General features: G+C 49.3%; 1 protein-coding gene across 1 annotated transcript in view; it reads right to left on the reverse strand.

Annotated features, from left to right (window-relative positions):
- Positions 1 to 202: 202 nt before the first annotated feature.
- CLPB (caseinolytic mitochondrial matrix peptidase chaperone subunit B) overlaps positions 203 to 26,872 on the reverse strand; it is a 142,943-nt gene continuing 116,273 nt past the window's right edge. The window contains exons 8-16 of the mRNA XM_040258766.1: positions 18,093 to 18,170; positions 16,836 to 16,891; positions 11,512 to 11,556; positions 10,986 to 11,147; positions 5,655 to 5,811; positions 4,815 to 4,888; positions 4,527 to 4,646; positions 4,333 to 4,437; positions 203 to 3,948 (exon numbers count right to left, since the gene is read on the reverse strand). Coding sequence (XP_040114700.1) covers positions 3,700 to 3,948; positions 4,333 to 4,437; positions 4,527 to 4,646; positions 4,815 to 4,888; positions 5,655 to 5,811; positions 10,986 to 11,147; positions 11,512 to 11,556; positions 16,836 to 16,891; positions 18,093 to 18,170 — 1,046 coding nt within the window. The 3' untranslated portion in view covers positions 203 to 3,699. The remainder of the gene's footprint in view (positions 3,949 to 4,332; positions 4,438 to 4,526; positions 4,647 to 4,814; positions 4,889 to 5,654; positions 5,812 to 10,985; positions 11,148 to 11,511; positions 11,557 to 16,835; positions 16,892 to 18,092; positions 18,171 to 26,872) is intronic.

Genomic DNA, 26,872 nt, shown 5'->3' on the forward strand with positions numbered 1-26,872 from the left:
GTTACATTTACTTATCCTCTAGTTTGCACACTCTCCAGGTGGAATTGAAGTAACTGACAGGCTACTACTTGTATCTCCTAGACTCAGAAAACAGTAGTTCTGAATTGTATATTAATTATATAGGTTCTTTCCAAGAATGATGTCTTTTCATTTGTCAGATCATGTTCTATGCCCTTCAATATGATTTTCCTTTTTTGTTAAATTTATTCTTAGTATTTTATAATTGTGAACAGGTAATACATTAATAAAGGCTCAAAATTCAATTTAAAATTATAAAAAAAACAGTTAATTTACCCTTCCATTGCTATTTCCTCTCTACCCAATTACTGTCTCTTCTAAAGTTACTTTATGTATATGTGAGCAAATACATATACCTATTTATTTCAGCTGTTCACAGGCCTCACTGTGAAGATCTGTGCTTGCTGCAGGGCCTACCCATCCATTCAAACACCTGGAGCAGCCATCATGTGATGGCTCTGTGCCAGCTTCTATGAACAGGACAGTGAGTAGAATTGGGTATCTGCCCTTGTGGATCTTACACTCTAATGACAAAGGCAAACAAAGAACAAGCAATGCACCTGAGCTAAGTACTGTTGAGGATGCTATGAAAGTATAAGGCAGGGGTCCAACATCACCTACAAGGTCTAGCTGAGTCTCTAGAAGTGATACTCAAGCTTCTCAGAATCGGAGGGTCTACTTGTCCCTTATTCTCTTCTCAGAAAGGTGGTCATTGGGTTTTCCTGTATAAAAGTATCTGGTTTTCAGTTATATGTCTGCTGGTCCTGGCCACAGCTGGCTGAACCAAGAGACTGACAGCCGGGCATAAGAACTTTATCCAACAGGAGTGCTCCACACGGGATGGTCACTGACTGACTTAATTAGATCCTCTATGGAAGTCTGAACAGAAAACAGAATGAGAGAAGAAACAGAGATAGCAGGAGAGGAAGAAGCAGAGAATGAATTGTAAAGTGCTAATAACAACAGCAAGTCACAGGCCCTGTGGTATTGGATTAGAACCGTAGGCATCAATATGGACTCATGGTTTTTAATAATATACAGATGGACAGATATAGTAATAAATTCAGTTGTGTGTGACACATGTATTAACATATACACATTTATTTATTTCCTAGCTTTGTGTGCTGCAAAGGTCTAGAAGCAATGACACTCCAGGAGCACTGAATATACCTCCTTGGTTTCTAAGTACCATTCTCAAATAAGAAGAATCAGGAGTTGCTTAGAGAAATGGCTGAAGTCAGGGCTGGGACAAGAAAAGTCTAAGCAACTTTGGAACACCTTGTGGCATCAGAAAATAAGGTAATACTGAAAAAATGATGGGGCAAGATTGAAACAACACAGGAGCCAACTTGAGAGCTCCCAATGGCCAAATCTCGGCCATATGAGCAATGAAATAAACTCTATTAGTAGGCTACAACCCATAGACTAAAACAAACATTCATTAGTTTTACTTATAGGTAAATTATTGAATAAATAAATGGGAGAAAAGAGACAGCTGTTCCTTACAGAAGAATACCAGTTAATACATATAGATGGAATAAGACAACAATGTCATCATTAGGCAAATATAATATTAATATTTGTTAAAAGCAAGAGCTGGTTGGGAAGATCCCCTGGAGAAGGAAATGGCAACCCACTCCAGTATTCTTGCCTGGAGAATCCCAAGGACATAGGAGCCTGGCAGGCTACAGTCCACAGGGTCACAAAGAGTCGGACATGATGGAGTGACTAACACGTTTACACTTACATGAGGATGCTAAAATCAACGGGCAAAATTCTACGGATAAATAAGACATTTGTAGTTTCCATCTTTCCATGAGATTCTTATTCATTTCAAAGGGAAAATTAGTAATCTTACAGTGGAGAAACTGGTATACACAACCTGAGCATGTACCACCTGCTCTGAGTTATAAGGATGGGCATAGCATCACTTGAGGGCTAGTCTTGCCCAAAATGGAGACCCTCAATCTAGCATGTGAAAACAGCAGACAAACCCAAATTAAGAGACACTCTACAAATTTAACTGACCTAGAGATTTCAAAAGTGCCAAGGTCATAAAAGGCAAAGAAGGATGAACTGTCACAGGTTGAAGGAGATAAAGGAAACACAACAAGATGCAACACGGGATCCTCGACTGGATTCTGGACCAGGAAAAGGGCATCAGTGGGAAAAATGGCAAAATCTGAATGCCTAGAGATTAGCTAATAGTACCATATCATGTTAATTTCCTGGTTCTAATAATTATAATTTAATAATTTTTAACAGATGGTTGGTGAAGTTGGTGAAGGGTACGTGCAACTCTACTACTGTGGTTATTTCCTGTAAGTCTAAAATTATTTCAGAACAAGAAGTAAAAACAACAACAACAACAACAAAAATCCTGCTACTAATAAAGAGTGGCAGTCGCTGAGGTACAGAGCGGCAGACAGCTCCTTGAGGGGCTGGATGATGCCTGCTGCAGCATCTGCTGGAGGCCATGTATCAGCTGCCGGCTGCCCCACACCTGCCGTGTTATGATATTCCTCCATCACCTGAGGGACTGTGATTCCTGTCCCCCTTTTCTGCTTCCTGGAAGAGACTTTCTGACACCAAAAGAGGGTTTCCAAAGTGGCCCTTCAGGGGAGGCTGATGGCATGGTCTTCAATGGTGGCTACTGTAGATGGTTCCCAAGGATGTACATACCAAGCCTTGCTGTGCCCTGCTAATTAAGCTGAGGCCGAACATGTCTGGTGTGTGGAAAGCCTTGGCGGATGGTGTGCAGTCCCTCTGCTTAGTGACTAACATGCAGACTGCATGAGGGAGCTGTCTATCCCATGTTCACTTAGCTAGGACCACGGTATAGACGGGGCTGAGGCAGACTCCATGGCCATCTGGGTACACCCCGACCCAAGGATCCCCCTACAGTTCTCCATTGTCTATGTTGTTGGTCGCCTGCAGGAGGCCCCACAGAGTTAAGCTTGCTTGGTCATTTGGTGCTTCTGTCCAGACCCCGTGTAGGGTAGGGTAGTACCCAGCCTTCTTCCTAAAGATGCCCTATGCTGGCCTAGTTCCAAGGCTGGAGAGACGTGGTCTGGTCTGACTCCTGAACGTGGGGCAGGGAGGAATAGTAGCTATGATACGGCAGTGGAAGGGGGAAGGGTTCCGAGAGTCCCTTCCCCTTGGAATTCTAGGGCATGGGAAAGAGGAAGCAATGGCTTAAATGCAGAAGCTCTGTGTCTGGGCCTCTGACTTCTCTGCTCCCTGTGGAGACATTCTGGGGACTCAGCAGCATGAGAGCCAGCAGAGGGTAGCAGGTCACAGCCTGGTCTCTGTCTTCTTCCAGCCAGATCAGTTCTCAGCTGCCATACTTCTGAGCTTCCAGAAAACATGATAAAGTTCCAGAAGCTCCAGGACATGAGGATCACGCTGAAGGACAGAGATGAGGGACCTCCCTCTTCTCCCTGCCATAAAGCAGGCAGAGGAGCAGCTCCCCTCCCAGAGACCTGAGAGCACACGTGGGGCCCACAACGAAGGGGCTAGGGTGGGCTGAGAAGGCATCTTCCAGGGGCTGTGAGGAGGTAACAGGCCTTAGGCTGGATGGAGAGGGGTGAGAAGCAGGAGGGGAAGGTAGGTCGGTCACCATGCCACAGCCAAGGGGGCTTTATTAGGTGCTGAGGGCACGTGTGGGCAGGTAAGTAGACCCTAGAGGGTGTGGCACGCCTTCTCAGGGTGGAGTGGTGCCTGGATGTCCAATTTGCGGGTCTTGCTGTCCTTATCAATGATCTCCAGCCGCAGCTTGGGGGGACGCCTCTCGGCCTGGGGTGAGGGCAGTTCAGGACTCTTGAGCAGCTGCTTGTCTGAGTCCTCCACAGTGATGCGCAGGGTGCAGCCCCCCGGCAGCAGGTCCTGCTCATAGGCAGCCGCTAGCTGGTTCACCACTCGGCGCTCCACCTGCAGGCAGCAGGGGAAGCTGTCATCATTGCCAAAGCCTGGAGGCCCAGCTGTCACTTGCTGCCTGGGCAAGTACTTACTCAAAGCTTCAGTTTTTTCATCTGCAAAGGGCTAACAACATGAGCTTGCAGGATGGTACTAACAAGTCAGTATAATCAATTTCTGAGGTTCCCAGCCCCAGTTCCCTGATGCTGGTAGGAGTTCAAACTCATTTACCCTCTTGGACAGCGGTTTTATTTGATTATATTGTTTTTGGTTCTGAAGGGGCGTCTGCTCTGGGTAAGGAAAACCCCAGCCTGCCTGGACAGGCTGGGAGCCCAGCAAATGGGTCTAGGGGCACCAGGGAGGGAGGTGTGGAGGTGCCTCACTTCTCTCAGGGCTCACCTCATGCTTGATGGAGCGGGCGCCATAGTGTACGTTGTAGCCTTCGACCAACACGTCTGCCACCTCGCGGTCCCAGAGCAGTGTGATGTTGTGCCTTTGCTTGGCCTGGGACACGTCAGACAGCAGCATGTCTGCATGTGGCCCAGGGCTTTCTAGATGTTCCACCCCCACCCACGGGCAGTCCCTGCTCTTACTCTCTTGGCCCAGAAATTCAACTCCTTGTTGACAAGTTGGATGAGCTCCGAGTGGCAGAAGGGGAGGAAGTAGACGATCTCATTGATTCGTCCCAGAAACTCATCTCTCCGGAAGTGAGCCTGCAGGGCCAGGTTAGGGATAAGGTGAGCTTAGTGACCCAGAGTGGGTAAAGGAATTAGTGGACCCTACTGGGGAAGATACAGGTGGGAGGGCTTCCACATCTTCATGATGGCTAAGGTGATCCCCTCCAACTCAAGGCTCCAGCAGGAAGGACAAGGAACTCTTACTTTTAGGATGGGGCGAATCACGTTTTCCTTGAAGTTCTTTGAGATGGTGATCTTGTCACTGATCTGGACATCCCCTGTGGAGACAGAAACATAAACTGTCTGCTCCCGACACCTGGGACCTTTGGGAGCTGTGCTGCACCTTGGCTCCATGACAAGAGCCTGGTCTTGCCCCTGACAGTCTGTGTGATCCTGGTCAACATCTCAGGAGCTCTGGGTTTCGGCCTTCTCATCACCTGCACAATCAGAGGACTGGCTTGCCTACTTCCCAGGCCCTTCTGGTGCTCATGTGTGGTAGGAATTGCGTGAAGGCGGGGAGGAGAGAGGAGAAGAGTCAGGACCGAGACTTGAGTCCCAAGTTGTAAGAAGGGGGCTAGAGAGTTCAATCCTAGACAGAAGGCTGATAGACGCAGTGTCCACCCTGACACACTCCCCTTTCCAGAACTTTCCAGGGCCCACCCGTGCCCACCTCCAGGTTTCTGACCTGCCATCCCCTTGCTGCACCAAAGTGTTTCTCCCTGTTAAGTGCACATCCCTTCAGTCCCCTGAGACCATGGCCTCCTCCTGGCCCCACACCTTGGGGTGGCTCTGTCCCTGCCTCTGTCTGGAGCCCTCCTGTCACCTGAGAGGCCTGGGGCTTTCTTGTGGAAGTAGGGGCACTGTCTGTTGGCCTCCCTCCACTATCTAGTTGGGTGCTTGGTGTCTAGTCAGGGCCAGTGAGGGAGAGATGCCAGCCAGGACCTTCACCTGTCCCTGGGACCCCAATTCCATCCTTCCCCCAGAGCAGTGTGGCAGCTGTGTCACTTGACTGTTTGCCCAGAGAGCGTGGGCCACGTGCCATACCAAGGTTCTCGGCGATCCGGTTACGGCTCATCTCCAAAGCTTCCTGCCTCAGCTGCAGCGCATGCTGTGCTATCTCGTCGCTGGCCACGTTTGAGGTCATGATGAAGATGGCGTCCTTGCAGTCGATGGTCTTGCCTTTTCCATCTGTCAGCCGGCCCTGGGAAGGAACAGCAACTGCATGGTCAGGGAGCGGTAAGGCTGGGCACCTCTTCCAGGAGGTCTCTCCAGAACCCTCTCCCCGCTGGCAGTCAGCGCTCCCTCCTCTGGGGTCTCTGAGCACTGTTTTCACACCTCGGTTTCAGTGCTCACCTGCTGGGAGAGCCACCAGGTGAGACTGCATCTGCTGCCTGGCATCTCTCAGGGCACCCAGAAGCCAGCCTGACTGTATAAGCAGCCATCCAACACACTTTCCTGGAGGCCTGCTGTGGGTGGAGCTCTGTGTTGGGGCACTGGGGACTCACTGAGCCCGACACGCTTCAGTCTAGAGGAGTGAGGCCAGGAAACAAGCAGTCAGAATTCAGTGGGTTAGACATTATGATAAAGGAAAGGCCAGGCTGCTATAGGAGGTCAGAGCGTATTCTACAGGGCCACTGTGAAGGCCAGATAAATGAACTGAAACAGGTATAATCTCTGTATCTTTGGAGTCATCCTCTGGCCTAGGATAAAAAATAATGTTCTTCCTTTAATCAATGTGGGAAGTTGCCTTGGAATCTTTCGTTTTTTTCTAGAAGTGACACAGAAGAAAACATCTTTACTAGACACAAATGCACCAAGGAAAGAGAAAAGGGGCAACAATAAAGGGAAGAGACAGAAGAACTAGAAGAGTGTAGCTGTCCGGGGCTGCTCAGCTTAAGGCGAGGAACTCTGCCCACTCAGCAAACCTCAAGGCTCTCATGGTACAGTGGCACTCTGCAGTCATTTGTAAGGAAGCATAGGGGCTTTCCTCGTGGCTCAGTGGAAAAGAATCCACCTGCCAACACAGGAGATGTGAGTTTGATCTGGGTTGGGAAGATCCCTTGGAAAGAAAATGGCAACCCACTTGAGTATTCTTGCCTGGGAAATCCCGTGGACAGAGAAGCCTGGTGGGCCACAGTCCACAGGGTTGCAGAAGTGTTGGACACGACTTAGCAACTAAAACAACAATGACATATGAAAGCAATAATCAGTGCCCTGCTGAGAGGAACTGGTGCAATCTGCTGTGATGGGCATCCACGGCCACCCCTGGGGCCCTGCTGGGTGCCTCTGTGAGGGCAGGGTCTGGGTCTTGTTCTCACCGGGTCTTAGAACAGTGCCTGGCATAGAGCAGTCCTCAGCACTTCCTTGCAGACTGAATCCTCACCACCCCTACAAAGAAACTAAGGCTCCAAGAGCTTAGTTTGTACAAGGTCTCACAGCTGGAACACAGTCCAACTGAGACTCTACTGAATGGTCTCACCCCAGCACCCCTGTCTTTCACTGTATACCGGGCTCCTGGGGCCATACCAACAGTGTGGGATAAAGGAGGCTTCATGAAAACTTCTTTCCTAAATAAAAACTTCTCAGAGTTCTTCTAAATTCAATTTGCATCCTTTGATCCTGACTGGAGAGAAGCTAAGCTACTGAGTCAGGTATGGGGAGAGGTAGGCCTTCTTGGGAATTCACCGGGGTTTCAGACAAAGCATAGCTCCTGCCAATTCTGAGAGCATGGCTCTAGGGAGAGGTCACTGACACCCTGCGGGGGCCCTGCCCCAGCCAGTGATGCTGGGCCCTGCCCCGGCCTCAGGCAACCATTCCTTCTTAAGGATTTTCCTTTCTCTGGTGGCGAGGGCCTCACTCAAGGTCAGCCCTTGCTTCTAAACCAGATGCAAAGGCAGACTAGCCCTAGCGCTCAGAGGTAAAAAAGAAAGGCATATGCATTAACTGAGCACCTACTGTGTACTGGGCATGGTACCAAGTGCTTTTCTGCCTCACTTTACCCTGGCTCGTGGCACAGGCCTCTCAGGAAGTGTTAGCTCCAAGGGCATCTATTCAAAGGGGGCCTTGAGATGCAGTCCTGGTCACTCCCCCGTCCCAGCCTTGAGTGGGAAGAGGAGAAGAAGGGTACAAGCAGATGTCCCTGAGCTTGGCCATGAGCTCCCCACTTCACCCCCTGCCTACGAGTCACAACACGACAGACCCAGTGAGGGCAGTCCTTGTTTTGGGGACCAGGCCTGCATGCGTGCGTGATGTGCCCAAGTGCGCGCGGATGACCCCGCTGTGTGCGCAGTGCTCATCCCTGAGGACTGAGCGCACACACGGCTGTACTGGCCAGAGCAATAATCGGCAGCCATTTCGTTCTGAGAGATCAAAGCTCTGCTCATAACGGGGCCTGAGGATGGGTCCCGGGTGGGCAAGGGGAGCAGGTGCAGTGCATGACTGACCCAAGGGTGACTTTCAGTGTTTGCACCTCCTCCTCTGAGTCCTTGGCAACAAAATGTGTCCCAAAGAGGGAGCTGTGGCTGACCCGCCTCCCAACTGGAGTGCACGCATGCGGGTGAGGTGTCAGTGCTCACTGCAGGGTCACAGGGGCTGTTCCCCCTCTGGCCCCCATTTCTGTCCTTGAAGGGAGGCGCAGAGAGTGGGCTTCCTGGGACTTCTGCCCTGTGCTGTAGGTCTGGGGTCAGCTGGGAAGTGAGCTGCATCACCGCTGCTTGGTGAGCGCTTTGGTAGGGCTCGCACTTTTCTGGGCCTAAGCTTGACAGATCTGGGATGGGTGGCTCTGGGGTAGGGGCGCGGTTCTCTACGCCCCTTAGTCCTACTGATCCCAGGGCAGCACTCACCACAGTGGCTGAACTGCTTCTTGCTGCCTGTCTCCCCCTCACTCCTGAGCACTGAGGCAGGGGCTGTGTCTGTTCTGCCCATTTCCCCTCTGCCTGCCTGCACTAAACCACACTCTTCTCGTTTGCCTCCTACTCTCTGGCAATTCCCTCTGTTCACCAGACTCTCACCAGGTGAGAGAGCTCGTCCGTTCCTGTGGCTTCTGTTACTCTTTCTGTGCTGAAGCACTCCTGAGTCTACTTCCGGTGCAGACCTCTCTTGCACTCCAGACAAGCAACTTCCTGGACATCTCCATCTGGCAGTACCCCAGGCATTTCATTGTCAACACTTCCAAACCTTAGCTCCTCACCTTCCTCAGTCTCTTGCTCACCCTGCTGAGTTTCCTGCCTCAGCTGATAGCAGCAGAACCCATGGGCCACCCAGGCCAGAGACACTTCCGCTGGTCACTCCTGTCACCTCCCTGTCTCCTCACTTGGGAGTTCTCTCCATCCAATGGCCCTGCTGTAGAGCAGGTCTCCCCAGCCCTCACCTGGGCTCTTCAACAGTCTCCTTGCTGGTCCCTCTTCTTCCTTCTAGTCCATTTGCTCACTGCTGTCTACAGGAGCTTTATAAAAGGAAAATCCGATCATGCTTTTCTCTTGCCTAAAGTCTTTGAAGGCTTCTTACTCTCCAGCAAATAAATCCACACTCCTTTGCCTGGGATTCTAACCTGCCCCTGTCTATCTCACCCATCTACCTCCACCATTCTGTTCTCACCTTCCCTCACAGTCGGGCAATTACTGAAAGGCTGTAATCCTCTGGATGGAGCAGGCTGCCTCACGCCTCTGTGCCTGCACACAAGGTGTCTACTGCCAACCCTAACATACTGAATTAAGTTAGTCGATGGGGTGTTTCCCCTGGTGCTGGGGGTCTGAGAATGCCTGGAGAGAAACTAGGTGTCTGGGAGTTATTATTTAAGCTGTGCGTTCTAGAACTGGATTCAAACCCTCGATTTTCTCTTCCCAGCTGTGTGACCATGGATGAATCAGTTATCTCACTTTATCTCAGTTTATACATTTGTCACATTGAGATAGTAATAATGACTATCTTCATATGATTATTGGGAAGATTAAAGGAGTTCATAAAACAGTGCCTTGCACATAAAGTACAAAAATGCCAACTTTATCGCATCTCTTTTCTACCTGATAGGCAGGGAGCTCCCAGAGGGCAGGTTTGGGTCTGGTCCATAAGCTGTGTACCTGAATCCCATTAACAGTCTAGAATGGGGTGGGGGGAGTATCAGAGCACAGGTGTGGGAAACAGAATATGTGACCTTTGAAGGACTGGCCTTCATTGCTCAGTAGGAGTTCTCAGGATAGGAAGCAGATAAGAGCCTAGGAAGAGGGCAATAAAACTGGGGCAGCCAAGGATGCTGGGCTCGGAGGGGAGGACAGTGAATGAGCAGCTGTGGGGACATTTGGACCTGGCTCTGGCTGGCTTGGTACCTGGTGTGCTATTTGGTCCAGGGGTATCCATTCCTGTATGTCATCAGCGAACCTGTGACATTTTGGGAAGCAAACCCCTTTCCATTTTCCCAAGGCTGGATGGGGCTGAGTGGAGAGGTGGGCTGGACTTGGTCTGGCCATGTGCTGGCTAACACAGCCTCTGCATGGGAGCAGAAGGCAGGCCTCACCTGCAACAGGTGGATGTCAGCCCCTCCTCTGACAGTAAGCCACCCCTCCCCTGCTCAAGATAAGGAGAGGTACAACGGGGAGACCTGGGGTCTGGGACCAGACGTATCTTGAGACCTTTTCTGGCTCCTCTGTATAGTAGCTCTGTGGCCTTGGGGAAGTCATTTACAACCTCTTGAACTTGTTTCTATACCTGTTATAAAAGGTTTCTACCTTGCCTGGCTATTGTGATGATTAGCAATAAAGTCTGCAATATCTTTAGCACAAGCCTACTACATAGACTGTGCTGAATAAAAGGAAGCTGTGCCTCGGTCAGTTGAGAGGGAGACTGTTCTCATTTGTGATGAGCCGGGAGCTGTTCAGGAGAAGAACGCTCCATAAGCCAGGGCACCACCATTCCATCATCACTGCAATGGTCACAGACAGCGTAACATTACTAACATTTTAAAGAACTGGTGAAGATGATGGAAGGAAGGAGTAGGAGCCATCTGAGTGAGAAAGACTCTTGGAGCTTACTGGATCCAGCCTCTCCGTTTTTCACATGAGGTTCCTAGAGATGGAGCTGAGCTAGAACTAAAAATTCAGGTCTCACTATCTCCTGGCACTTCTGCCCCATTCTGTCTCTTTAAAAGGGACCCTGGGCAGCCACATTTCAACTTTTGGGCCGTGCTTGTTTTTCCTGGAGTGCCCAGTCTGGGCCCTGGTCCAGAGAAGGGATGAAGCCACATCTGCTAACTGACTGAATGTACACATGAGGAAGCAGGAACTTTATGAATGACTGACTCTGGATCCACAGGTCCTGTTGCTCATAGACCCCTCATACCTACAGGTGTCCCCCAGCCAAACCCAGCCCAAGCTGACTCACCTCATCAAACAGCTGCAGCATGATGGTGAGCACATCTGGGTGGGCTTTGTCTACCTCATCAAAGAGCACCACGGCATTGGGGCACTGCTTCAGCTTCTTGGTCAGCTGGCCACCCTCCTCATGGCCAATGTAGCCTGGTGGGGACCCGATGAACTTGGCCACCTGGTGGAAGGAAAGAATTAAGTTAGGAAGGCCTTTCCATCCTTTCAGTTTCCAATATGGGGCATGCACGGTAAGCTGGCTTTGTATACTGTTAAGACTGCCTGTTTCAACAAGGTAAGGTTATCTCTTGGGGTGGAAGGAATCCTGCTGTGATAGGAGAGCAGCTGGATCTCTTCTGTTTATTCTTCAGAGCAAATCTTGTGCAAAACAGATCAGGGACCCCACTGTGTACATATGTCCCCAGAGGACAAATTCCAAGGCTGCTGTAATTATCTCAGGCTTGAATGACAAGTCACATCAAAATACTCAGGCAGTCATGTTAACAGGCTCTCCAAACCACACTTCACCAAGGACTCTCACTCACCTCATGCCGCTCCTGGAACTCAGACATGTCTAGCCTGATGAAACCCTGTGTGGAAACAAGCAGGAGTCCATTTGAAGGCAGGAAGGCAGAGGGAAGGGCGAAGGAAGTGAGCATCTCAAATATCTTCCAGGCTTTCAAGTCACACCAAGCCAAGATTTACTATCCCATTCTCATGACACAGTGTTTTCTGGCTCTTTGTCTCCTTTTCTGTCCACTTATCCCCTAAATGATTCCCTCACTCCCTACCTTAGTAAACCCAGGTCATGTCCCTGCCCTTAAACTGGCCTGGAAAGTCTTTTTTTTATCAGGCTTCTACCAGGCCTGATCACCACACCATCCAGTTATCACACATTTCCTGAAGGCATCCTGTGTGTGCTGAGCACTAGAGCTATGCCTCTGTCCTCTAGGAGCACTGGAGTGGGACAGGCTGATATAGACAAAGTCAGCCACCACCAGCGTGGATCATGACGAGTTGGAGGGGAGCAACAAACACCCAGATAGCTCCACGGTGCCCTCCACTCTCCAAGTCTACATGGGCACAAGTCTCTTTGCTTTAGTTTTCTTTTATTTTTCAAAGAGTGTAGCTGATTTGAAAAGCTGTTAATTGCAAGGGTACAGCAAAGTGATTCAGTTATACCCACACACAAACACACATATATATTATTTTTCAGATTCTTTTCCATTACAGGTTATTGCAAGACACTGAATACAGTTCCCTGTGCTATACAGTAGGTCCTTATTGTTTATCTTTTTTATAAATAGTAGTATATATCTGTTAATTAACTGTTAATTTATCCGCTCCCCATTTCCCCTTTGGTAACTGCAAGTTTGTTTTCTGCCTGTGAGTCTATTTCTATTGTGTAAATAAGGTCATTTGTATCACTTTTTAGGCTGTACAGATAAATGATATCACGTGATTTTTGTCTTTCTCTGACTTACTTTATATAGTTTGATAATTTCTAGGTCCATCCATGTTGCTGCAAATGGCATTATTTCATTCTTTTTGATGGCTTAATAATAGTCCACCCTCCCTCCCCATCCATTCCTCCATCGATGGACATTTAGGTTGCTGCCACGTCCTGGCTATTGTAAATACTGCTACCAAGAACACTGGGGTACATCTATCTTTTTGAATTATAACTTTCATCATCTTCAGCTTTTTTTTTTTTTAAAGAATCTCCATACTGTTTTCCAGAGTGGCTGCACCAATTTACATTCCCACCAACAATGAAGGAGGGTTCCCTTTTCTCTACACCCTAGTTTACTTTTCTTTTAAACTAAGAAATCTTATTTACACGTTTTCATGTCATTAAAGAGCTCTCCACAACATTGCTTGCAGCCCTTCTCTCTCCATGGTTGGGCCTGGGGTGCTTTCCAAGGAGGTGGCCTCCTGGGTGAGGCCCTACCATAATTAGCCCCAGGGATAGAACAGTGTCTAGAGTGGGATTTGCGAGTTAACACAGCAGCATGCCCTCTCCTTTTCATAAAGAACTCAGGGACTTCGGGTGTTATAAGGGCATTCAGAGGTGCCCTGTTTCTCCACCCAGATAAAGGTTCCCCAGAGACTCCTCAGGCTCCTCTCCTACTGGCACCCACTGACTACACTTCTCTTGAGAGCTGAGGAACAGGGGGTGCCAAGACCTGAGAAGGAGGTATTAATGCCTATACCTGAAATGCAGGCCATACTGTAGTTCAGCTGCTGGTCAGAAATTCAGTCTGTGAAGTATTCTAGTTTTCTCTGTCCTGTCACTCTGTACCTGAGGTATAGGGTGGCAGAAAGAGCCCTGGACTCGGCTTCCAACCCCAGTTCTCCACTGTCTGTGGCCTTGACCAGGCTGCCTCCCCTTTTAGAGCTGCTGTTTCTTCGCCCTACATCCTCTCCTTGTTTCACCAGAGGACTGAGGACAGGGCCTAACCCAAGAGGTGGGAAAGACCCCAGAGAAGTTCTTAAGGCCATGAGGGGTGATCACTGCTATCAAGCATGAAGCATTAGCCAGTACGCATCTTCCCAGGGCCCCAGGCAACTCGGCCAAGAGGGACACAGGCTTCAGGGAGGGTAGGAAGACAGACACGAGGAAGCTGGGAGTGCTGGAGGCAATGGGCTGGAAGCCACGAGATGCGCATCTGATAACAGCTGACACTCACTGAGTGCTTACTACGTGCTTGGCAATGTTCTAAGCAAGCTATAAAGGGCTTAGAATGTGTGTAAGTCTAAGAGATAAGTACTATTACCATCCCCCACTTACAGATGAGAAGACTGAGTCATGGATTAAAGTAATTTGCCCAGGGTCTCAAACCGACAACCTGGCTCCAGTCTGTGCTCTTAACCCTCTATACTCTATTGCCTCATATTTCCCACTCCCTCAATCAGCTGGGCTTTTGGCATCTTCACCTTAAGGGTTCTGAGTTTTGTGCCCAGAACCAGTGTCAGTCAATGTCCTACGATAACAGGGAGTATAGAGTTCAGTGCTTACTTATTCTTATGTCAAGTTACTAAGTCCTTCTACTGATTTGCTAAATAACTCTGAACAAATCTCAGGGCTTGATTTTCTTAGCTGGAATAATTTTGGTTTTACATGGTCTTAGCTTAGGGTTATCTAGAAGTGAGGCAACAATAATAACAATAGTGAAAGTGAAAGTGAAGTCACTCAGTCGTGTCCGACTCTTTGCGACCCCATGGACTGTAGCCCACCAGTCTCCTAAGTCCATGGGATTTTCCAGGCAAGAATACTGGAGTGGGTTGCCATTTTCTTTTCCAGGGGATCTTCCCAACCCAGGGACCGAACCCGGGTCTCCTGCATTGCAGTCAGACACTGTATCGTCTGAGCTACCAGGGAAGCCAGTAATAACAACAGTATCCAACATGTATTGATTGCTTACTAATGTGCCAGGAATAGTGCACAGTATTTTACATCATCATCTCACTTAACCTTCATGATAATCCAGTACCATTATTGAACCCATTTTACAGATGAGGAAACTGACGTAAACAGAGATCTCAGCCAACCCCACAGAGTAGTTTAGAGCTGAACTCAGATCCCTGCTCTTGATCCCTTCATCGTACTGACGCTATAACTATGGTCTTTAGAGCTCCACCGCCCTAACTCAGGATGAAATCACAGGATGCTGTTAAGGTTTTTTTTCTCACGGATTACTAACTCTAATAATGGAAGTTAACAAAGCTGCTCAATTCGGGAAAAACAGTGGAGTTTAATGAGAGAAAAAAAAAAAACAACTCATAGGAGGTCTGATAAAGAAATCATAAAAAGGTGCAAACAGGGATTTCTCTGGCAGACCAGTGGTTAAGACTCGTGTATCCACTGCAGGGGGGTGTGGGATCAATTCCTGGTCAGAGAACAAATGTCCCATATGCTGTGTGTTGTTGCCAAAATAAAAAAGTACAAGTCTTCATGAGGCAGCCAAGTCTGGAGGTACCAGTGACTCTTTTCAAATGAGGGAACTAAGGTACGAGAAAGCCAGAGCTTGAATTTAAGTCACCGACTCCCAGGCCAGTGCTCGTTCATTGAGTGAGCCCTCCTTTACACTGGGCCCTGTAGATGACACTCCCCACACATCAGTCCTTGGATCCTGGCAACATCAGGTGTCCTGGTTAGATAGCTTACAGTTCAGAACCCTCAGATTATAAAGGCATGTCTCAGACATGCCTGTTACATGGCCAGAGAATGTCTGTGCTAAACACAGATATTGTAATGAGCTGATCCACAGGGCTGGTGAAGGTAGGAGTTTTATAAAAGTACCAACTCTGATTTAAAAATAAAATATATGGATGATGATATTGGGATTCTCACGCCCCTCGTCTCCCTATGTGACACGAGGACAAAAAGGACAGGTTTATGATCTAGTCTTTTCTTGCAGCAGAGAACAATGGTATTGAGAGAATCGTTGACAGACTGGATTCTCATTTTACTTCTTCCTCTAACAGGTGATCTTGGGCCCTTAAGGTTGCAGGGTCTCAGTTTTCTCATCTGAAAAGTGGTTCTAATTTGGCATTTAAGCTATTTTCCTTGTAAGATCAAATAAGACAGTAGATGGGAGTGTTGTGAAAGAACGGAGTGATGGATAAATATGAGACAAGGGATCAGGTACTTGATGGGTGTTAGAGCCTGAGCTTGCGGTGATTCACAGTATTTCACTTGATGCTCACAATAATCTTAGACACAGGACTGATTAGCTTCACTTTGAGGCAACAGCTGAAACTTGGAGGGGTAAAGCAACCTGCCTAGGGCCAGCAGAACCTGTGCCAAGGAATGGCTGACTCCAGAGCCTGGACCACCCAGCCCACTATCTCCAAGGGGAGACGGTGATACTTCCGTCTCCTAGGTGAGGCATGCACTGAAGGATGCCACTGTCAGCTTTCAGGACGCCCTTCACAAGTTGAAATCCGCCTCTCGTTTAGATGCTCCAGCTGAAAAAAGACTTGCACCGTCCGTCTTTTATCAAGCCCTTCCTCCTTTCTACAACAGCAAGTCAGCAGATACTTTCCTTCTACTTCCACTGTTTATGAAGACATATTAAGACAGCTTGGATAAGGAGATTATAATTTGTAATTAAATATTAACCTTTCTGACAGTATTAAAATTAAACCACTCAGAATTCTTCATCCCTAATCAGGTGGTTCCTGCCCATAACTACATCTTCCCTAATAGTCTCACTAGTTTATGGCCCTTCCCAGAGTGCTAATTGTTTCAATCGCTGCCAACCTGATGAATTGTCCTAAAAACGCTGTTTCGGTCGGAGCATATCAGCATGCCGTGCACTGCTTCTTGCCTGCCTGCCTGTCGAGTGGGTCTGCCCTGGCTTTGGTTGAGGCAGCTCATAACTACTGGCAGAGTCAGCAGAAGGTGCCATGGACGCAGCTCAGGAGGACATGGCCTCAGCTACCTTGTTTCCTGTGGCTGCCAGGCCCTCAGAGAGGTGGTGGAGGGGGAGCCAGGCCACAGCAGGACAGGAGTTAGCCAGGACTCTGTTGCTAGCAGAGCTCTGGGCAGTTCTTTATTGCCTCAGCTAGGGAGGCTTTCCACAGAAATAAGGCAAAGGCACCCAGGGTTATGGGCAATCTGTGACGCCTCCAGACTGGGAAGCTAGGAGGAAGAGAAATGTCTGGTTTTAAGTTGAAATGTTTCTGCAGTCTGTAAGGACTGCTCTGACATTTTTCTCTGTGTGAAACAATTTCTTGTCAGCCTTAGAAAGTCAAACTGAGCAGGTCTTGGAAAGCCAGAGTCTGAACAAGGGGATGGGCACTTGTGGGAGGGAGTGGTGGGCTCTCCATGGCCTGCCAATTGCGCCTACGTTCCAGTCCTTACCTTTTTGGCATCTTTGTGCATATATTTGGCTGTCTGCTTGGCCAGTTCTGTTTTTCCTAGTAGAAGGAAAAGAGAAGTATTGGGTTAGGAGATGACTATCTCCTGGAATGAAAGAATATTAGAAATGCATGGATGCTGGAAATAATACATGTTATGGAAGGGAACACTGAGGCTCAGAAAGGGTGACTCTCAAAGTCACCAAGCGAAAACTGATGGTAAATCTGGGACCAGAATCAGAGTCTGCATTGTATCTTGATTTTTCTGTGGATGGGGACTGAAACTTCCCTCTACAATAGCATCTAAAAGTGGGAGGCTGACTCATACAATCCAGAGCCATCTTGTCCCTTGAATCCCAACACAAACCTTGCTTTTCCTTGACTTCCTGGCTCATTGTACTGTGTCTCTCTGGACATCCATGGTCTTGCCATCTAAGCTAGGCCCTGGAGCCACAAGGCCAAACAAAGGCTGGGAGAGGATAGAAACCACCCCTCCATTGCTTTACAGCTTTACTTTGTAACATAAAGAAAGGACGATGATACCAAAGTGATGGCTCTGAAAGGCCATTTGGTATGATGGTCAAGTCTTTGGAAGTCACTGCATGTCTAGTATGAGTCAAGTTCTATGGTACAGTGGGAAGTGATGGTAACCCTTTGGGACCCTACATCAGTGGCAGCATCCATGAAGATGCTGAGGGGGAAGAGGAAGCTACAGATGCAGGTAATTCCCCATAAAGATAATGGGAGGGCAGCGATGGTGGGACTGTGAGGATAGAGAGTGAGAGGGTGAGAACACTTCAGATAATCTAGCCCAACTGGCTATAAAAATCCCCAACCAATTTTACTGCAACCAGTTCTGCTATGCACTTAGCACTGTGCTGACCATCAGTGGCTTTCTTTAGCTTTCTGGAGGGTTCTGGCCCAGGATACACTAGATAAGGCTGGTGCCCTGGGCAGTGGAGGTGGTTCAATTACTCCTATAGGGCAGCGTCTGGGGTTGCAGAGTGGCTGGACCAGGACTAACAGGCGCCCAGGGGCCTGGCCCTCCTGGTGAATCAGGCCCTGCACCACAGCTTCCAGAGGGAGAGGCATAATTCCAGCTGTTCCAACGTGACAGATGATCCTCTGCTGGCTCTGTAATTCGAAGGCAGTTGTCTCGGGAGCTGGAGTTGAACTAGAGGAGGGTCGTTTGACTCTGGCCCGTAGCAGATATGGGGCTCCCTCAGCTCTCCTCCCCACAGGCTGATCTACTCCCTGTTACCTATTCCAGATGATCCTAAGAAGAGGAAGACCAGGGGGTGTTCTTCGTCATACCAGCCATTCTCCTTCCTCCGGATCGCTGTGGCCAAACACACAAGACGGGAGGACAGGGAGGGAGGGAGATAAATCAATGACACAAAAGGCAGGATAATTATCACTAAGTATACAATATGTTTTACTGCTCTGCGCCCACTCAAAGTCCTCACTACCATTAGTGCTGCCTAATCTGATTAGCTGGCAAGGCCCCTAGAGACACCTAATCAGGTTAGCATGGATTTGGAAAGCTGCCCAGAGCAGATTTCGGATAAAGTTTTCCAGGATGAGCACTCAGCGTTGCCAGGGAAACTGAAAGGCTGGTGGATGGTGAATGGAGGTGAAGGGGGTGGGGGACTGGTGAAGGAGAATTGGAGAGGAACTTTAGCTCTCGGCTGGTAACCCATCTACTCACAACTGGTTGGCGGCTGAGCCTCCCCCTATGCAAATGGGAGAGGCAGAAGCCCATGGCAGGGCCTTGTGGACTTGGGGTGTGAGCTCTGAACTCTTTCCCATTTGGGGGAAGTAAGGTCTGCTGTTAGGAAATACAGCCAAATGTACTTTCTGGAAGCCAGTCCAGGGTACTGTGGAGCTCAGGGCAAGGAAGGGTAAGCCACTTGCTAGCACCTCCACAAACCATGGCCTCCACTGGACAGAGGTGCACGAGGGGAACAGACATGTACCAAGTTTCTTGGGGCTCATCTCCATTACAGTAAGCACTGACCTTTCCTCTCCACGAGGAAATATATAATCAAGGGCTCTGCATGCCACACAAGAGCGGGAGAACCAGGCTCAGAAGCATCACCCAAATATAAGAGTAAGGAGCAGAATGAGGCAGAACCATCCGAAGAATCATTTATTTAATAAATGATTAAATAAATGTTATCTGCTAGGCCCAATGGAAAAATCGCCAACATTTTATTACTCAAGACCCATACAGATAACCCTGAGTGGAAAATATTATTTTCAATTCCATCAGATTGAACAGGAAACTGAAACAAGAGATAAAGATATCTGCCCAAGTCACATAACTAGTAGGTTACCAGCTGACTGGTGGAGATGGTAGAGCTGCATTGCTAAACCTGTCTTCTATTTTGGTCACATATGGTTACAAAAGTGGGATTAATTTGGGTTGCATAAATGGAAACACACAGTCAGAAGCAGGAAGGGGTGAGAGCACTGTGCAATGTCAAGGTTGGTCTGCAGATGGAACAACATATATGGTCTGCTCCTCAGAGAGCTGAGGGGAGATGAGGAAAGGGATATATGTCGGAGGACAAGGCCAGGAAACCAAGTCAATGGAGGAGGAGTTGACAGTTTTAGGGAAGAGTCTTCAGTTTTGAGGTGCAAAGATCCTACGTACTATACCCTGTGTGGTATAATCTGTGTGGCTGGGTTTCATAGAAGTGGCTGGAGAGGTCAGGGAAGGCCTTCAGAAGAAGTGGAACTGATGACAGATGAGACTAGGCAGGATCTGGAGGGGAAGAGGTGGCAGTATGACAGAGGTAGTGGGGGAGACAGGAAAGACCACGAGTAGCTGTGGGCGGGATCAGACCACAGAGGTCTCGAATGCCTGTCTCAGGAGTACAGGTCCAAACTGTGGGCTTTCTCACCTCAATCTCTAACGCTTCTTCCTAAGATATTTTCTAGTTCTGGCCTCAGAAGAAACAGAAACCATCCATGGAAACCGGACAAGCCACTCTGCATGACCGGATTCTCTCCCTGAGATTTCTGAGAGGAGTCTGAGAAGCCACTCAGTCTAACCTCTCCCCTGGGTTAGGCTCAGATCATCTCTGAACTGACTGGCTTGGTCCTCTGGAAGACCGGCCAGGAGGGGAACCCACAGGCCTCCCAGTACCCGAAGGCTAGGCATGAAGACAAAGAAGCCCCAGCCTGGCGAGAGGGGAGGCCCCAGTGTCCTGACAGAAGCAACACCCTGTGGGTGAGGGTGTTTGGGGAGGTAGAGACCTACAAAACGACAAAGGCTGGACTTCTGTGAATATACGTGTAGGATGTGTGCTGAGGTCAAGGTGCGAGTTGGGGGGTTATCTGAAAGGAGTCACACTTCCAAAAGTTGGCTAAGCTGAGAATCTAGGTTTGAAAGAAGCTGAGCATAAACTGGATTCAGGTTTCATGGGGGATATCTGGGGAGGCCAAAGTACCCAGGCATTACTCAAATGGGGAGCCTGGGGAGAGGGGTTCCCCAGGGGTCATGAACCTGGGGTTCTGATCTTGACTTCTCTTTCACGAAGCTTCCCAGCCCACCAAGAGCTGCATGCCTCTGGGCTAAGAAGTTCAAAAACATCATGGAGAACATGGAATTCAATTACGCCTGGGGCCATCTTTCCCCCCTTCTTTTCTAATAACGCACCTGGGAGAGAGCTCTTTATAATGCCAAGCAGACTCCACTGCACAGCTGTCCCTGGTCAATTCTGCCGGACTCAGGGCATGAGTCTGGGGCGGGCTCGATCTGGGCCCCCGTGAAACAGGCAAAATGCCAACCATTAAACAATTACAACTCTGGATATTTCTAATAATATCTGAAGAGAAAAACGGCCAAGCAGATGGTGTCCGACAGAATGAAAAATGGAAGTAGCTAGGAAAGACTGAAGAAGGCGGGCCCATGGGTATGTGGTTGGTAGGGTGGCTGAGGGCTAAGACTGGGAATCTTAGGGTCCTGTCAGGCTGGGGCAGAGGCTGGGACAGAGACCTGGCTGGGTCCACTTGGGATGTGGCCACAGATATTCGTGCTCTCACTGTGGACAAGCAAATGAGCAGCAACTTCCTCTGCTAGCACTTCAGAGCCTATAAAGAACTTCTATAGACGTAACTTCATTTGAGGCTGGTTACAGACCCACGGAGAAGGCAATGGCACCCCACTCCAGTACTCTTGCCTGGAAAATCCCATGGACGGAGGAGCCTGGCGGGCTTCAGTCCATGGGGTTGCTAAGAGTCGGGCATGATGGAGCGACTTCACTTTTACTTTTCACTTTCATGCAATGGAGAAGGAAATGGCAATCCACTCCAGTGTTCTTGCCTGGAGAATCCCAGGGACAGGGGAGCCTGGTGGCCTGCTGTCTATGGGGTCACACAGAGTCAGACATGACTGAAGCGACTTAGCAGCAGCAGACAGACCCACGAGGCAGGCAGGGCACGTAACTCGATTCCCACTTTATAGATGCGATCATACACATAAAGAGGTGAGGTGACCTGCTCAAGGTTACACAGGTAAATAAATGGACCTGGGCTTTACCCCTCGTGCCGGCCAGCTCTTGAACCTGAACTGGTAGTTCAGGAGTTTAGAGGGAGGAGCTGGCTGTTTCCCACACAGCACCCCCTCATTCCCTCGCCTCACCTGGAAAGTTGCTCCTCTGTAGTCTTTCAGTCTGGCTGCCTCAGTCACTCCATACATGGTCTCAGGAGCCCCTGCCCCTGACCATCTCTTGACCAGTGCTCTCTGGGCTTGAGATGGTCTCAAGGTCCCCTGAGCAGGAAGCTCAGCCCATCTGGGCCGTCCCATCTCTGGGGCTCCAACAGGCTTGGCAGCCTCTTCATATGCTGGACCAGTGACAGGGTCCCCTTGCTGGGTTCTTCTGGTCATGTGGACCACTACCATTCATCCTACATCTCACCTGCAACAACTCTTCTGGCTTACTCCATAGCACATCTGCCCCAATAACCCCCATGTTCATCGATGGGGCGGTGCGGTGGGGAGGGCAGGAGCTACAGGATCTAGTTTGGGGTCCCGGCTCTGTCGCTTATTAGTTGACTTTGAGCACAACACTTACTCCTTTAAAAGCTTGGTTTCTTCATCTCTAAAATGGGACTAGCCATACCTGCTCAGTCGGCCCCTCATGAAGATTAAAATGAGTTAATGGTTATGAAAGTGATTTGTAAGTTGCAAAAAAAAAAAAAAAAAAGAATAATAATAAGAATAAAAATAACGGTAGTCATAGCAGCAGTGGGGGCATAAGCCGTTAGCTGTGCTATTTTACAGATAGCCCTTTCATCCTTACAATACTTCAGAGAAGAAAGCATTATCTCTCCATGTTACAGAGGAGGAGGGTAAGGTTCAGAGAGGGACAATGGGAAGGTTCATCTGTCTGCACCCTCATATCAGGGGGATGGTAAGTCCCAATTTGATTGTGTATTTTGTGGGTGCATGTCCTAGGCCCATTTCCTGAGGGACTTTTGCAAAACACTGGTATAATGTGTGCTGACTAAATGAATTAATTGTTGGTCTTCCTGCAATCACAAGGAGCAAAGAACAGATTTTTCAGCTCCCATTTTATAGAGAAGAGTGATGCCTGGAACCAGGAGTCTCTTATGACTCCAAGTGGTTACTATTACCCTTGGGTAAAGAAGGCTTCCATAGTCTTCTTAACTTCCCTCCAGGGAGCCTTATCCATTTGTTCAGCAAAAAAGTTCTGTGTTGAGTGCTGGAGGACCTACAAAGAAACCAAAAACAGGTCTGCACCTCTTGGGTGGACGCTGCTATGAAAACTGTGAGTGCCAAGCGGTATGGAGTACTATGAAAAGTGTGGGAAACGCTATTTGTTTCTGACTGTGACTTGGGGCCGAAGCACAAGGGGGAGATGGCTAGGCAGCCTGGATATGACAGGACCTTCCAGGAGGAAAGCTCTAGTGTGTGCAAAACCCAAGTGAGACAAAAGAACTGCCTCCTCCTCCCATGCCAGGCCTTTGCCTCCATCTAGCTCAAGGTTTTGGGGGAGTCTGGGTAGGCTGACTCATCTCTCCTGATAAGTTCTACTGATGCTGCAGAATTTTTTTTTAATTCTAACCTGGAACAGTTTGCCCCATGCTTGTGCCACCTCCTAGGGGAACCTATCCTTCAGAGGAATTCCACAGTTCAGTCACCTAAATGTCTATTAGTATCTTCTGTCTAAGCTTACAGGTTCAAGGGGCACAGCTCAACAAGTGCCTGCTTCTGGTGCCCTGGGTTTGGTGGATGATGAGAGAAAAGCTCTCTTTTCAGTCTGTCAGGAGTATTCTTTCTGAAGGCAAACTATTGCTACCGAGGTGTCAACGTACTAAAGTTGCAAATAGCTTTTGTTAAGCCCACCCACTGTGTGTGAGCGCCTCGCAGGCTATAGTTAGGCTAAGGTTAGGGACTCTATGAGTTAGGGACCACTGGAGGGAAGACTGACACCCTTCCAGAAAGAGCTTGAGATCAGAATCTGTGCTCAGGAGAGGCAGAACCTCAAGATGTGTTTAGACTTTGTTCATCTGAGTTTACTTGAGTTCAACAACCTTTTACATACCCGCATGCCAACTCTGGGGAAACAGACCTGAAAGAGAGGCAGTTTCTGACTTTTGCAGGGAGAAAAACATACAAACTGACACTACGTGGTAAGTGCAACAAAAAAAAGTGTCCACAGGAAGCACACAGAAAGGCCCTGCACCAGGTGGAGAGTTAAGGAAAGCTTCCTGGGTAAGGCATGGGTCAGGTCCTGGAAGGCAGGCAGAAGGGCAGAGCAGTCCAGACAATGAGACGAGCAGGGGCACAGGAGGGACTTCTGAAGTGGGGAGGTGGAACTTAAGAAGTCTTCTAAATTAATCACTACCTCTCTACAACTCAGGGATGATCTGGATTTATTTCTCAGATTACAAACAGGACTCCAAGGGAGGGTCCAGAAAGCTAGCTGCAGCACTCAGGAAGATTACATTTCTGGATTAGTCAAAGAGGGAGGTGGAGTATAAGAAAGGATGGTGCACCTACTATGTGTATATGGGTGATATTAAAGTTCTGAATTCAGGTCAGAGCCAGGCTTAGAAGAGCGGTCAATGTGGTAGAGCTTCCCTGGGGAGTTCACAGGCTTCAGAGTCAATGGGGACCAGATGCAATGGGCTTTGGGCATAGGCCTCTGGTCAGAGGGAGCCACTGGGAAGCCTCCACGGGTGCAGGCTGCCCAGAAGAGGCTTCCTGGAGCAGGTCTGGGGAATGGGATGTCACCTCAAAAGGGTCAAAGGTTGACCAGTATGGGCGTTGTAAACAACGATTTTGCTACACTCACATTCTTGGTATGCTTGTGAACAACTAGGAAGCAGGCTTAATAGCTTCTCTTCTTTCCTCAGAGCACATCACAGAGATGGACAAGGGGCCATAACCAAAGTAATTAACGTGACAAACTGCACTAAGCATCTACCTCGATTGGAGGGCTGTGCCAGGAACTGGGAAAACAAAAATGATTCAGTCAGGGTCTCTGCCCTCTGGTGTCTACAGTCTATTGCTCCTGAAATATAAAAACCAGCCTGAGGGTGGGAGACGGGCAGGGGTAGGGTAGGGAAGGGGCCAAAAGAAAGGGAGTTTCAAGCAGAGAGGGCAGCATCAACAAATACAGGCGGGAGATCAACGCAGCATGTGCAGGGCGGCAGAAGCAACCATTGTGTGCAGTGGCGGTGGCGCTGGGGGGCAGCTGGGGAAGTGGGGGAGGGCAGCAGGAGTGGACCCTAATGCCAGGTCAGGGCAGTCACTCTAGAATTTTACACAAGGTTTTTTTGTTTTCACACTGTACAAAGCTGATTCTAGCTAGGGAGAAGTGATTATAGGGGTAGAAAAGGAGGCAGAGAGACCAACGAGGAGACCACCACTAGGTTCGGACAGGAGACACTGAGGTCCTGAGCTGGAGGTCCTCAGTGGTATTAGGAATGGAGGGGAGAGGCTAGGTGTGAGATCTATTTAAGAGGTAGAATGATAGAAAGTGAAAGGGTGTAAGGGGAAGGAAGGGCCAAGGAAATATCTAAGCTTCTACTCAGAAGACCAGGGAATGGTGGGGTCTTTACTGAGCAGGAAAACAGGAGGTGAGGGGGTGGAGGAGGGGAGCAGAGTCTAGATCTGAACAGATAGCTGGCTGCCTTTCTGAGGATGGTGGGCACAGAGGCTCTGAGCTCCCACTAGAACAGGCATCCTCCCCTTCCCCATGATCAAGAACAGCTCGGGATTCTGGAAGGAGAACCTCACATTCGATGTCAGTGCTCTGGCTTGTGGTCTGCGCGTTGGCCCTGCTTTGGCTCCAGTGACCTGAGTAGACCAGAGAGGCCATGGGGGCCTGGGCTGTGGGGTCAGTGCTTCATCTCCTCCATTTGTAAGGTGGTAACTATGCGCCAGCCTTGCTAGAAGCCCTGCAGCTGGGGATCACACTGATAAATTCACTGTATTACTTTGCACAAATCAATATCCCAGCACTTACCAGGGGTTGATGTGACCGAAATTGGTTTCAGCCAATTCGTGAGGGTAATAAATGGCCATTTATCAAATCAATTCATTCTGCGGCACTTCTTTGGCTGCCCACCCTCATGGTACCTCTGGGGTGCCAGGCTCCACCCAGCCAGCACATATCTGACACTAGCTGAGAGCACCCAGGGAGCACCCTGGCCTGCCCTCTAGATCTGCCCCACTCTCCTTTACCTGCTTCAGTCCTGAGGCCCTGCCACAGACTCCGACCCAGAGAGTGCCTCATGCTTCACGGGAGCTGGAAGCTGAACATACTCTGACTGTTAAGAGTGTGATCCCTGGCTGCAGGGCTTCTAGCAAGGTGGGCAAAAAGTTACCACCTTACAAATGGAAGGGAATGTACTAACCCCACAGCCCAGGCCCCCACGCTCTCTGTGTCTTTTCCAGCAGCACTGGAGGCATAGCACGGTCACCCTTCACACCACAGGACAAGGAGCAGTGTTCCAGATCTGAGGCAGAGTGTGGGTGACAGACGGAGCTATGGGTAGGACAAGGCACTTGGCAGACATTCTGACAGCCCCTAGGAGGTGGGAGTGGAACCATCTACTCCTGCTCTGGGCTGGCAGCAGGGAGAGACAAGGAGAAGGACCAGGGGAAGAGGCCAGTCTGGGGCTGGGACTAGGGATCAGTCTCGGATTGACAGAAGCAACTGTGGGCCTGACCACAGTGCCCAACGCTGGACAGTAAACATCTAGAGGAGGGGACTGGGTTTTATTGAGAACAGTCTGGTACATACTGGAGACAGCATATGCTTTACAGTCCTGTAGTCCTGAGTCTGGATCCCTGGTACAAAGGTGAGGAAACTGATGCTCAAAGAAACTGACTGACCAGCCTGAGCTGCATAGCTGGTAAGTGGCCCACCTGCCATTTGAGCTCTGGCTGACTGAATTCTTTCCACTTTAATGTCCTCTTCCCTCCCCTACTTCTGGGAGTCTCACAACTTATGGGCTTGAGAAGCTGGTGAGAAACAGATCAGAGGAGTGGGCAACATGTGAGGAAACGGCTGCGTAAGAAGTGGAGGGTAAATACTATGATGGCAGCTATAGCTCTGGCCCAAGTGGACATGAGACTCTAGTAGAACCTGCTTCTCAGGCCTTGGCTCGGTCACTATCTCTCCAATGGGCTCCTCCTCCTCTCTTCAACCCAAGAGCTCCCAAGGTCTCCTCTCCTTTTACCTCAGACATGGCCTTGGCAAAGAAGTGGGGGGTTGCCACCTCCAAGCTGAGGGTGGCCGTCTGTATTCAGACCCAAAAGGGCAGCCTGATGAGGTTTGGGCCTGAGTAGTGGGGACTTGTGTCTTCATAGAAGCCTTCCCTGGCTCCTAGGTGTGCCTGCAGGTAGCCTCTGCCCTCCAGCTGCTGAGGCAGATCTGATCTGAGGGCTCCTTTTAACTGCTGATGGCCAGGTCGTGACCTGAACATGAGTCCCACTGGTGTGTGAGGATGATGGAGACGGGCTGGGCCCAGTGTGTCACAGGGATGACTGCCTTCATT

The sequence above is a fragment of the Oryx dammah genome, unplaced genomic scaffold (assembly GCF_014754425.2).
Source record: "Oryx dammah isolate SB20612 unplaced genomic scaffold, SCBI_Odam_1.1 HiC_scaffold_17, whole genome shotgun sequence".
NCBI classification, from domain to species: domain Eukaryota; kingdom Metazoa; phylum Chordata; class Mammalia; order Artiodactyla; family Bovidae; genus Oryx; species Oryx dammah.